A 13714-nucleotide genomic window follows, 5' to 3' on the forward strand; every position below is an offset into this window, starting at 1 on the left:
CAAAGGTAAAAAGAAAGATGATTGCTCCATCAAAGATCAGGCTTCTACATCCTGTCCATGATCTATCTAGCACTCCTATGTCTTTTCATTATGCTGTTCATCACAGAATAGCACAGGACTAAACTTTAGTAAGAGTGTGAAAGAATGTCAAAATACAAACTAAACGTATTTGGGGTTTCTCTTATGAAGTATGTTTTTCTCTTCCTTTACTAATAAAGAGATGGCTTTTCTTTTCAGGAAGGCAAACCTTCCACATGTATCTTTGATGCCATCCCTTCTCATCTTCTACAAGAGACTGACTGCTCCCATTATCCTTCCTCTATCTCTAATCTTCAGTCTTTCTCTACCTACTTATTGATTCATATCCTCCTACCAACAAATATGTCCAAGTTATCCTTATCCTCAAAAAGTCTCTCTAGATCCTACCACCCCCTTAAGGTATCATCCTATATATTTCTCTTCCTTTTCTCAGCCAAACACCTTAAAAAAAACTGACTATATTGGTTATTTCCAATTCTCCTCACTCATTCTTTCATAGTCTGACTTCCAAACTCATCACTCAGCTGAAACTGCTGACGCCAAAGTTACCATTCTAGTTGTTGTTGGTGTTCTTCTATAAATTAAATTTTTTCAATTAACAATCATTGATTTTCTCGCCCTCCAACCTTTCCACTGAGAGGAGGCAGGGAGAGAGAGAGGGAGTGGGGAGAGAGGGAGGGAAGGAAGAAGTGGGGAGGGAGAAGAGAAAATCTTCAAAACAAATTCATTGTCAAGCAAAGGAAAGCCTCACTTTGGGCATTTCTAAAAACATATGCCTCATTCTGCATTTTGAGTCCTTGAGTCACTTCTTTGTCAGGAGAGGGTTAGGTTGCTTCACCTTCAGTCTTCTGGAATGGTATATATTGGAATGTCAAATCACTCAAAGTTGTTTTTTTTCTTTATAATGTTGTTGCTATTGCATCCAATTAACTCTTGATCGCCAAAGCTGATGGGCTTCTCTCAATTCTTATCTTTATTAATCTCTCAGGAGCATTAGGCATCCCGAATTCCACACTTCTACAGTTTCTCCTATTAGTCATCATACAACTTCCATATCCGAACTCTTGGTATACACCAAGGTCCTCATCAGCTCAGCAGAGGAAGATAGAGGGATAGATGAAAAGGCAATAGATTATGGTCAGATAAGGGGATTTCAGGGTTCTTGAATATGGAGGTGAAGCATGTGTGGTTGACGATGAGATCAAAGCATAATCATCTTTGGGTGTGACTGAGGTGGGATAGAAGTCTAGGTCATGAGAAGTCAGTAGGTTGAGCAACTGAGGGGTTAGGGTGTTTAAAGAAGTGTCAATATATATGTTGAAGTCCTCTAGTATAAGGGCAGGAGTTAAGGAGGAGAGAAAGATTGCGAGCCAGATACTAAACTCATTGAGGACGGAAGCAGAGTGTCCTGGATGTCTAGAAACAACAGCTACCAGGATTTTTTGACTGGATGATAGATGTGGATCATACAGACCTCTAAAGAAGGAAAGGTTACTGAGTGATGAGCATTTATAGTCCATTTACAGATCAATTATAGCACTCGAAGTCCACAAAGCTCTTCACATGTTATCTCATATGAGATTCATAGGTAACACAGGTGGTAGTATTGAACAGATAGGGAAATGAAGTCAAAAGAGGTCAAATGACTTACCCAGAATTAAACCACCAGGAAGAATCTGAAGCAGGATTTGAATTAAGATTTCCCTGATGGCAATGGAGTTCAAGTGATATAACAAGTATGGTTTTAGGCATATATGTATGTATGTATGTATGTATGTATGTCCCCCACAATCTGGACCTGTCACTTTACCCACATAAGGAGCTCACAGTATGAAACTCCTTCTTCCAATACAAATTAGCAATTGATCTGTAACTTTTAGTTTTTAGAAAGTAGTCAAGGGGATTGAAAATATAATCCCTTGTCCCTGGTCACAAAGCTAGTATTAGCCTGATGTAAGACGAGAACTTGGGTTTTTCTGACTCTTAGCCAGACACATATACCAAATCTCACACACCTAGGATCAAAATCAATTAATATGATTATAATTAAGCAGGGAGTTTTATTTTCTCTTGTTTTTAAGTAGGCAATGTCCTCAAACATCCACTCAACATAGAACACAACTAGAATGTGGCCCCACAGTATAACATGTAACTTTCTTATTTGATAATCAAAATAAATTAGGTTGTATGTTAAGTTCTTAATCCTGCAAAAAAAATTCTTCAAAAACATTTAATGGAGATAAATATAAATATACTGCTAACAAACACTTAAAAGTAAACTTTATATGATTAGAAGAATAAATCTGAAAACTTACCACCTCCTTTTCAGCCTTTTTGTAGGTCAAAGCTTCAACTCTGGAATCCAGTTCTGCTTGAATTTGGTCTCTTCTTTTCATAACTCCCTTCGTATTAAAACATGCAGATACAACATGTTGCAATTCATTCTATTGTTTCAATGATAATCTTATGAAGCAAAATTAATAAGCATTTCAGCAATGTAGACAAACTCTTCTATTAGGAGGGCAGGATTACAATATGGCTCACTGGTGGCTTGATTTGGGGGTGGTTTTTTGGAGGGGGGAGGTTGTTTTTTGTTTTGTTTTGTCTTTAGAATTGAGGGCTTTTGGGGCAGCTAGGTGGCACAGTGAGTAGAGCACCAGCCCTGGAGTCAGGAGGACCTGAGTTCAAATTCAGCCTCAGACATTTGACACATGTACTAGCTGTGTGACCTTGGGCAAGTCACTTAACCCCAACTGCCCTGCCAAAAAACAAACAGACCACACACACATACACACACACAAAAGAATTGAGGGCTTTTGGCAATGTGGTCCAAGTTCAAATTCTCAGTTAAAGAATCTCCTTAAGAAAGGCAACAATATATTATGGTCTGGATTTAGAGTCAAGAAAGCCCAGACACGAATTCTGCCTCTGACACACAAACAAGGCCAAACTATTTAACCCCTACAAGGCTCAGTTTCCTGATCTGTAAAAGGATGAGGCTGGAATAAATGGCCTATAAGGTTCTAAATCTCTAATCCTATGACATTCTGGTGCCTGCTTATTTGTTTTTAATTCCCCACTAAAAAGTTAACTTGAAAACAAGGCCTAAAGGGTTTGTTACTGCTTAGAGACTTTCTGATAATAGTTTCTCATTTGAATGTAATAAAGTATATCTGCTTATGAAACATGACAGCTGTGGTCAGGGGAGAAGGGGCTATAAGTTCCACATAGGAATACACAAAGACTTTGAGGACAACGTTAGAAAATACCGACCTCCAAAATAAAGTCTAATAAAAGCCAATAATGGGATGGATTAGCAGAAGTAACTAACTCTAAGAGGTGACTGGTGACTATTTTTCTAAGAGATTAGCAGCCTTGAGGGTACCAATTTAATGTACAATTTTAAGAAAATATGATCTACATCATATATAGATCACTGAAAATAAAGGAAATGTTGCTTTGTGGGTTAGAGGCACAAGCTATAATCTCAATTTGAACGAAGATATATCTCTAAAACTCGATCAAGAATATCAATGTGTTTCCTAGTATCTTCTCAAGAGAACAGCACTGGAATATAATTTATTATAAATGAACTCAACTCTATTGCAAAACCTGCCCAAGAGACTGTAACTATAAAAAGCACATGCCCATATAGGTACAAACATTTGTATATAAGTATTTATGTACACATACTTGCATGATACATATGCATAGCTATATGGTACTTCAATTATTACATATGTAATATATATATATATATATATATATAGTTATATGTGTACATGTATTCATATATAAATGGCACTTTACTTCTTATATAACTATTAAATGTTTCTAAGTATGTGTGCATTTATATAGGGGTAAACACACACAAATACACACGTGTTATATAGGGCCAGATTTTAAACTCCATGAGAACACAGCCCCTGTTTGAATTATATTCACATTTCTCTCTTACTTAAGACAGTGCTTTACACACAGTAGGCAATTAATAAATGCTGAATGAATAAATGACAGGACAATAATATGCATGGAATCTAAAAGAGTAAGGCCTAACCCAAGCTATACATTGTGACCCAGTAAAATATCTAAATTCTGGAACATTAATTACATCCTTCCAATTTTAGGAGGTTGAGGCAAACAGAACATAATGAGAAGGGATCAGTTTAAGTTTATTAGTTTTAAAAGTTTCTTTGTATTAAAAGCTTTACAGGTTGGCTTATAAAAATACACCTTAATGCTCTGCGGATTGGTGATTAGGAAGTGAGTTGCCCGTCGAGGAGGAGAACCAAAGAGTAAGAATTCATCACAACAACATTGCTTCTTTACACAAGCAATCAATCCAGCATTTAGTAATTGCATCTTACTCAAGCACTATGCTAGGCCCTGGAGATGCAAAGACAAAGCAGAACAATCTCTGACTTTCTGGATCTTGCATTCTAATGGAGAGACAGCATGTATAGATATAGCTATATACAAAACTTAAGTTTTGTAGAAAAAGTTTCCTGCAGAAGGAGGCATTTAATCTTTCAAAAAGCCACAGATTCCAAAGGTAGGTGTAAGAAGCAACAGAATTTAGGAGGAGGGTCTGATTCTAGCCAATCCAAAAAGCATAGAGATCAGAACTGGAAGGTCACATATGGACCAGTAAGGAGGCGTTTATGGCCTAACATGTAAGAAGATTGAAAAGGCAGGATGGGGCCAGATTGTGAAGGGCTTCAAATGCTAAAGAAAAGAGTTATTCTTTGACCCGAAGGAGTCACTGGTGTTAATTTACTGAGTAGGGAGTCTCATGGCCAAATGTAAACTTTTGGAAAATCACTTTGCCAGTTGTACGGAGTATGGATTGGAAAAGGGAAAGACGTAAGATAGGCAGAACAATGAGATAGGAGGTTATTGGAATAGTCCAGACAACAGGTAATTAGGGTCTAAAAGAAGGCTGTGGTTGTGTGAGTAGAGAGAAAGGGGCATAATCTGATAGACGTTGTAGAGGGAGAAACAACAAAATTTGGTAACTAATTAGACATATGGGGCAAGGGAGAGAGGATTTGAAAAGACACTGACATTGAAAACCCAGATGATTAAAAGGCAGCTATATGGTGCAACAGATAGAGTGCTGGGCCTGGAGTCAGGAAGACCTGAATTTACATCTGATCTCAGACACCTAGGGCTGTCATTGGTCCTTCCTTCTGGAAGAGGCCCGATGCCATCAGGAGAGTGACGTCTTGACTTGTGAGTTGGATTTAAGTTAAGCAGAGCTGTGAAGAGGCATCAGCCTCACTCTTATTAACTGTGTAACCCTAGGCAAGTCAGTTAACCTCTGTCTTTATCAATTTCCCAGACTGTCAAATGGGAATGATAGCAACACTCAGCCCTCAGAGTTTTTGTGATGATCAAATGAGATAATGCCGTAAAATGCTTAGCACTGTGCTGGCACAGAGTAGGCACTTAATAAATGACTGTTCCCTTCTCTTCCCCCCTTGGAAAGATGGCTGTGCCCTCAATAGCAGTATAAAAGTTCATAAGAAGGGCAGATGGAGGAGGGAGAGAGGTTGGAAAGAGATAATGAATTCTATTTTAGATGTGCTGAGTTTGAGACTTCTCCAAGACAAAGAGTCTGAAATCATCGGTGACACTAAGAAGGACTACGTAGTTTGGGGGGTCGTCGGAACAGAAATGATAATAGAATCTATGGAACTGATGAGGTTACCAAGGGCAAAAGTGTAGAGAAAAGAGAGAAAAAAGCCAAAGACAAAATTCTGGGGAATACCCACAGTTAGCGTCAACGACATGAACGATAATCAGCCTATTCAAGCACGGGAGGACCATCGAAAGAGAACAATTTCATGAAAATCTAGAAGAGACATGCTCTAGGACGAGGTGATCGACAGTTTCAAAGGCTGCAGAAAGATGAATGAGGACTGAGAAAATGTCAGTAGATTTGTAGATTAAGAAATCATCGGCAAGTTTGGAGTTGAACGATGAACACAAAAGCAAGACTGCAGAGGGTTTAGAAGAGAGAAAGAAGAAGAAATGGAACCAATGGCTGCAGGCAGCTTTTTCAAGCATGAGAAAGGAAGGAAAGATATAGAACAGGCACATGTTTGGAACTGGCTCTATGATAACATGATTTTATGGAAATATCCCTTAATTATATTCAATTCATTTTGCACTAACCACACACATCTTGGTTACTTTATAATTTAGTCCTGAAAAAGGACTCACTCATTTGGAAGGAACAGCATGTGCCACATATTAAGGTATCATCACTATGGCAACAATACTTTCCAAACCAGAAACTGGGACAAATGATATTCCTTTTGAAAAAAAAAAAGTCACTAAAAGTATACTTTCTTTTCTGAAATTGTGACTGTCCAGGAAGGTTCAGGGCTTAGAGATGACATGGAATATATTTTGCAACTGGGAATTCAGTGTGGGCTGATCAACAAAAGAGGGAAAGCTCTAAGGAAAAAAAAGAGGAAACAAGTATTGGCAATTCTCATCTGGCATATATTCCCTTGTAAAGTGGTAGTAGTAGTAGTAGGAGTAGTAGTAGTAGTAGCAGTAGCGACAGCAGCAGCAGGAGCAGCAACAGCAGTAGTATTTATCAGCACACATTTACATACAAACTTTACCTCAGTGGATCTTTACAATAGCCCTGGCAGGTAGGTGCTGGTATTATCCCGATTTTACAGATGAGGAGGAAGCTGAGATAGATAGAAGTTAAGTGACTTGGCTCAGTCACATGACTAGTGTCTAGGGAAGGATCTGAATTCAGGTCTCCTTGACCCCAGGTCCTTTCCACCAAGTCACTTAATTGCTTTACCACAAGCTGGCTTTCTGGTTTATCAAGTGGATAAGTGGTGGACCAAGAACAAATTCCCCAGAGCCTAACCACCCTTGGGTGAACAGATAAAATCAAGTTCACGAGCCAATCAAGCTAAGAATTAGAGTCTTAGCAGAGGGCATCGCACCATGTCAGGTCCAGTCTGTATAACTAGCTTACCTTTTTCCTGACTGTCTTTCAATTTCATTAACAATTATGCAATGATATGTACTCCTCACACCAACACACACACATACAAACATACATAGATTGCTAATACTTATGATCAAGTTACTCAACATCTCTGACATCTGCTTTCCTTATTTATAAAAAGGTGATATTTATATGTTCATTGCGTACTTCACAGGGGACCAAATGGGAACACGGATTTAAAAGTTAATGAAGAGGGGCAGCCAGGTAGTGCCATGAATAGAGCACTGGCCCTGGAGTCAGGAGGACCTGAGTTCAAATCCAACCTCAGATACTTGACACTTAATAGCTATGTGACCTTGGGCAAGTCACTTAACCCCAATTGTCTTGCCTCCCCACCTCCACAAAAAAAAAAAAAGTCAATGAAGATGTTTCAAAGCATCATCCAAATTTCAGTAGTTACTGCCTATAAAAGGAAGCTAAGCTCTGCTCTGAAGATCTAGGAATTGTATGCAGAACCAAAACAGTTGAAAAATTGAACTTTGATTTTAAAGGGCTAGAAACATGTTAAGATTGTGGGAAAAAAAAAGCATCGATCAAAGAGCGAGCATTTATTAAGTGCCTACTCTGTGTCAGATACTGAGCAATGTGCTGGGGATAAAAAGACAGAAGCTTACATCCTAGGGGAATGGGGGAGACAATATAGACACAACAAATAAGAATCTGAGTGTGTACATATAAAAACTAAATTCATGGTAATTTTTTTGGGGGGGGGAATAGGATATATACCAGCAGCTGAGGTTATAACGAAAGACCTCATGTAATAAATGGAACCCCAGCTAAGATGAGAGGAACATTAGGGATGCTAAGGGACAAAAGGGAAGAAGGCTCTTCATAGAGCCCGTTCCAAATGTGTGCCTATTCCACGTCTTTCCTTCCTTTCTCAACCTTGAAAAAGTTGTCTACAGCCATTGGTTCCACTTCTTTTTAATCAAATTTAATTTCAGGCATAGGACGTAGTGAAAAAGAGTGTAGATAAGAGAAGGAACATCGTGTGACAGAAAGATCAAGAAGGCCAGTTTGGATAAACCAAAGAACACAAGAAGAGGGGGAATACATAAAACAACCAGAAAATGTAGGTTAGAGTCAGCTGTGAAAGGTCGTAAGCAACTGAAGAGTTTGCATTTGCTTCTAGAAGGATATGTGCTTAGGATTATGACTTTGGCAGCCGTGTGGAGGATGGGTTGGAGAGGGTAGAGACTTGAGGTAAGAAGACCAACTAGGAGGGGAAATTGTAACTTGAAGAAAGTTGCTTAGTTACTGAAGAAGCAAACTGGATAGCAGGGAGAGCACTAACAAAATGTTTAGAGTTCAGGAGTATGCCTGTAAAACTCACTATCAATAAATCAAAAAGCCCCTTTTATGTGCCAAGCACTGTGCTAAGTGCTAGGGATTCAAATAATTGCAGAAACAGTAACTGTCCTCAAGGAGCTTATATTCTATTGGAAGAGACATCATTTCAATAAACAGAGACATGCAGAGTAGATGTAAGAGTCTCAAAGAACACACTTGAGCAGGAGACAAGCAAGTAAATCTGTGAATGGAGAAGCTAAGAATCTCTACATGTTTTTTGTAAACTGCTTATATTGCTTTTCTTCTGGAGCAGGGCTACTACTCACAAATTATATTTTCTTTTGGATAAATGAGTTGTGTGTGTTTGTATTTTATTCTTTGAAGAGTTTGCTAAGGCCAAGACCTACCTCCAGCACATCAAAGGAAAATGGAGAATGGGATTCAGTCAATAAACTTATTAATCAATCACCCATTGGGAATACAAAGAAAGACAAAAAACACCATCAAAGGAGCATTAAACACACCAAAACAAATTGAAAAAGGGGGAGGTATGATGAAATACAGGGGAATGTAGCCTGGTCAAGGAGGTTCTGGGAGGAGCTCTCCACAGCCCACCCTCCACACTCTTCAAATGGAAGAAGGGAGGGGCCCTAGAGGCAGGGAATACTGAGGAGGCATGTTGATGTGATCTAGCAGGATGATGAGATTCTGGAGAGCATGAAAAAATTTGGAAGATTCAAAGAACTATTACATGTAAGGCATATTCAGGACTGCAAGCTCACACTTGTAGAGAAATTTTCAGGTTGGAAATTGAGAAGGGAAATGCTATATAACAATGTTCCTCTTACTTTTGTTGGGTATTATGTGTGTTGGACTTTTGGTTACACTACTGTCTTCAAGTACTGGCAGTGCAATCCCATGGTAGAGAGATTAGATGTGTTCTGTGTTCTGTTTTGCCACCGTGGGCAGAAAGAGGAGTAACGGGTGGATTTGGCAAAGAGAAAAACATGGGCTTGATATCAGGAAAATACTTCCTAACAACAAGAGGCATTCATAAGTGGAATGAACTGCCTACAAGTCTTCAGAGGCCCAGTGACTTATTACATATGTTATATAGTAAGAATTCCTAACTCCCTTCTCATACCCTCCCTTGCTTATCTTCAAAAGTATAACACTGGCCTCCTTGCTGTTCCTTGAACAGCATACTACTGACCTCCCTTGCTACCTTTAAGTTCCACTTAAAATCCCTTCTGTTGCCAGAAGCCTTCCCAATAGTTCTTAATTTTAGTATCCTCCCTCTATTAATTGTTCCCTATTTACCCTGAAAAGAGCAGCTAGGTGGCAAAGTGGGTAAAGTGGCAGGCTGATCTGGCCACAGATATTTACTAGCTGTGTGACCCTGGGCAAGTCACTTAAGTGTGTATGGCTCAGTTTCATGAGCTGGAGAAGGAAATGGCAAACACTCAAATTATCTTTGCCAAGAAAACCCTAAATAGGTCAAGAACAGTCAGACAAGACTGAAAAACAAAAGCTTGCTTTGTGCGTGTTTGTTTGTATTTATTATCTCCCCCATTAGATTGTGAGCTCCACTCAGGGCAGGGACAAGCCTTTTGTATCTTTTGGTATTCTCAGTGCTTAAAACCTAACCTGATTCAAAGTAGGCACTTAATAAAAGTTTACAGATCCATTTTGTCTTTTGGCTCCAGGCATTTTCTCTAGCTGGGATACAGGGAATGCTTTCCCTCCCTATCTCTGCCAATTGGCTTTTCTGAGTTCCTTTTTAAGTCTCAATTAAAACCCCAGCTAGATGGCACAGGATAGAGCATCCAGCCTGCAGTCAGGAAGACTTGAGTTCAAATTCAGACACTTACTAACTGTGTGATCCTGGGAAAGTCACTTGACCTTGTTTGCCTTGGTTTCCTCATCTGTAAAATGATCTAGAGAAGGAAATGGCAAACCACTCCAGTGTCTTTGCCAAGAAAGCTCCAAAATGGGGTCACAAATAGCCAGACACAATTAACAACAAAAAGCCCCATTTTCTACATGAAGACTTTCCCAACCCCACTAAATTCTAGTCCCTTCCCTCTCTTAATAATTTCCTTTTTATCAGGGATATATAGCTTATTTTTGTTTTGTCGTTCTTTTCCATGACATCATAGATGTCTTCATTTGCCTGTGAGTTGGATTTAAGTAAGGCAGAGTTGCACAAAGTCCTCAATCACTCTCTCATCCAGAGTCATCAAAGTCCAGGGGCAGGGTAAAAGTCAAAATGACTAATGACAGCCAGGAATGCAGTGAATGACCTTGGTATCTTCAATTTCTGACCAAGTTCTAAGAGATCCACAGCACCTGCATCCACTGCCTTCATGGCCTTTGGAACAAATCGTTCTCACCCACCCATTTAACGAGAGGAGGTCTTCGCATGTTTGGGGTAGACAGCTCCTTAACTCAGGGACAGGTCTGAAGCCTGTCGATTATTCTCAACCTGGTTTAATCTGTCTACCAAGACGGCTTTACCAGGGTATAGATCCCATGCATGCTACAGCTTCTTGGAGCCACAAGTGAGAGTTATGTCCCAGATACATACCAAAGGTGGATGAGCAGCCCTGAAAAAGACTGGGCAAGCCATCACCCCTGAGGTGCTAGTCCTCCTTGAACACCCCACGCACCCACTTGTGACACGTTGTTTGCTAGTTATCTCTCTCATTAAACTGCAAAGCTAGTTTCTTAAGGGCAGGGACTAGCTTTTGCCTGTTTTTGCATTCCCAGTGCTTAGCACAATGTCTGATATGTAGCAGGCACTTAATAAATGATGTTTTTTGACAGACTGGTATGAATTGGATAAAGTGAGCACTGAGATCCTTCATATTCTAAAATTCTGTGATCCTGTGAATAGCAAAAGAATAGAATGAAAGGATTTATGGAAGAGTTCCATTTGAGAAATAGTGAAGAGTCACTAAAGAAGTATGCTAGAGAAATGGGTGGGGCTTGTAGGCTGAGCTACATTCTATATTAATTGAATTCCATTAATCTTCACTGGTAGAAGAGAGGTGAATAGAGGGCCCTTTGGGAGGAGCCATCTTAAGGGAAAGAAAAGGAACCACAACTGCAGAATCTCCAGCCTAACCCTCAACTAGAATTCACAGTTTTAAGGAAGAAAGTAATTAAAAACCTTGGGAAAAGTTGTATTTCTTCCTTAGAATATTTGAGTGATGAGTCATGAGAGAATAAATCCGGAGAAATAGGGGATCAAGTAACCTCAAATTAGTTTAGATCAGATATCTTCATTTTGTAAACTCTATATCCAGTAAACTTTTGTGGACTAGGTTTTTTTGTTTTGTTTTGTTTTTTGAGGAATACAAGTTGATCGATTTTCTCTTAGCAAACATTCTTTAAAATATGATCCAACCTTATCTTGGCTTACGTAAGAAGAAACATTTTTCTCATACCTTAGTAAGGTTAGACCAGAGAAAGAATACGTCCCTGGAGCGTTACTGCAACAGTCAGATAATAGCAAGTGAGTTCCCAAGAACTGGGGAGCTGGAGCAGAGAAAGTGAGAATCCAGGAAGAATAAGGTCAGAACTAGCTGTAGGTATTAGCCATTTCTGACTTGTGCAATTCCCTTATCTTACCTACACCTCTTCCATGGATCAGGAATCATGATAATTGAAGAATCTGAGAGCTGGAAGGGATGGCAGTGATCATCTAGCCCAGAACTGCACAACCTGAAGCCTGTAGGCCACATACAGCCCGTGGGCACACCAAAGGATTTCCAGTGGCCTGAAAAAAAATTGTAGAGGATTTTTTCCTCTGCACTTTTCTCGGGCCCCCTGAAATCCTTTGGCATGCCACAGGTTGTGCAGGCCTGATCTAGCCCAACCAATACATGAAAGGAATTCCATTACAATACATCTTTCTATGACCATCCCAGCTGGAGCAACTGCAACCTTGTCTTCCTTGAATTTCCTGTGCCAGTTGGTTTGAATTCACTTATGCATAGTCATACACTAACTTGCATTCTAGGTATTTACATATTTCTTATTCCTGTTACTGTATTGTAAGCTACAGTCTGTGACTAGTTTTATCTCTGAATCTTCAACATTATCCTAGAGACTTATCCATTTTTTTTTATCGGACCTGTGATTTCATCTGGGTAGGGAGCCAGAAGTAGTAAGGAATTCCTTCTATCAATAGAGATATGCTTCTTCTCCATGACTTATTTTCTTTTTTTTTTCTTTTCACATTAGTCATATTGTAAAGAAGAATTAGAACCAATGGGAGAAACCATGAGAAAGAAGAAAGAAAAAAAGAAAAAAGAGAGAGCAAATAGTATGCTTTGATCTGCATTCAGACTCCATAGTTCTTATTCTGGATGTGGATAGCATTTTCCATCATGAGTCCTTTAGAGTTGTCTTAGGTCCCTGCTTTTCTGAGAAGAGCTAAGCATGACTTAGTTTCTTACAGAGTTTTCTAAGGCCCTGAGAAGGCCTGGAATCAAAGAGTCAGTATATGTCAAACTTGAACTCAGGTCTTACTAACTCTGAGGCCACCTTTGTATCCATTAAGTCACACTTCCTCTACATCTGTATCATATATGATATTGTAAAAAAAAAAAAAACTTTGTATTTGATATCCAATAACCTGGGATGGAAGCATGGCTCACATACTGAATGACAGCAGGTAGGTCATGTTATATCTCTGTACCTCAGTTACTTGACCTATGAAAAAGGAGGTTAGATTAAGTGATTTCTGTAGTCCCTCCCACTCTAGATTCTGTCATCCACAATTGTGCAATAGTATAAAATAGAAAAATAAATCTGGGCCTCATTGTTTTTCTTTTCAACTGGAAAATGAAGTTGTTAATCAAAGTAATATCAAAATTCCATCCTGCTCTTCTTCTTGTTGTTGAGTCATTTTTCAATCATGTCTGACACTTTCTGACCACATTTGGGGTCCAGATACTGGAGATACTGGAGTGGTTTGCCATTTCCTTCTCCAGCTCATTTTACAGATGAGGAAACTGAGGCAAACAGGGTTAAGTGACTTGCCTAGGGTCACACACAGGTCCAGCGCTCTATCCACTGTGGCACCTAGCTGTCCACCATCCTGCTCTAGAATCCCATAATACGGAGGCTAGTTTGAGACCCAAAGAATTTTTCACTATTCAGTTGTCCACTGAACAGGTACAATAAGCAAAGTAAGAATTTTTCTGCTCAACTAAAGTGGAGTGACTGGTCTATCTGCACAGCATTTCACAGAATCCACAAGTCAATGAAGAAATAAATGACAGAAGAGATACTTATGAACTACAGTGGTTACATAGAAGCTCCTAACCTTCAGACTAG

The 13714-nt window shown here is 39.3% G+C and overlaps 1 protein-coding gene across 1 annotated transcript in view; it reads right to left on the reverse strand.

Annotated features, from left to right (window-relative positions):
* SNX7 (sorting nexin 7) overlaps window positions 1-13714 on the reverse strand; it is a 126161-nt gene that overhangs the window by 64070 nt on the left and 48377 nt on the right. The window contains exon 7 of the mRNA XM_036769205.1: window positions 2355-2441. Coding sequence (XP_036625100.1) covers window positions 2355-2441 — 87 coding nt within the window. The remainder of the gene's footprint in view (window positions 1-2354; window positions 2442-13714) is intronic.

This window comes from Trichosurus vulpecula, chromosome 7, assembly GCF_011100635.1.
Source record: "Trichosurus vulpecula isolate mTriVul1 chromosome 7, mTriVul1.pri, whole genome shotgun sequence".
NCBI classification, from domain to species: Eukaryota; Metazoa; Chordata; class Mammalia; order Diprotodontia; family Phalangeridae; genus Trichosurus; species Trichosurus vulpecula.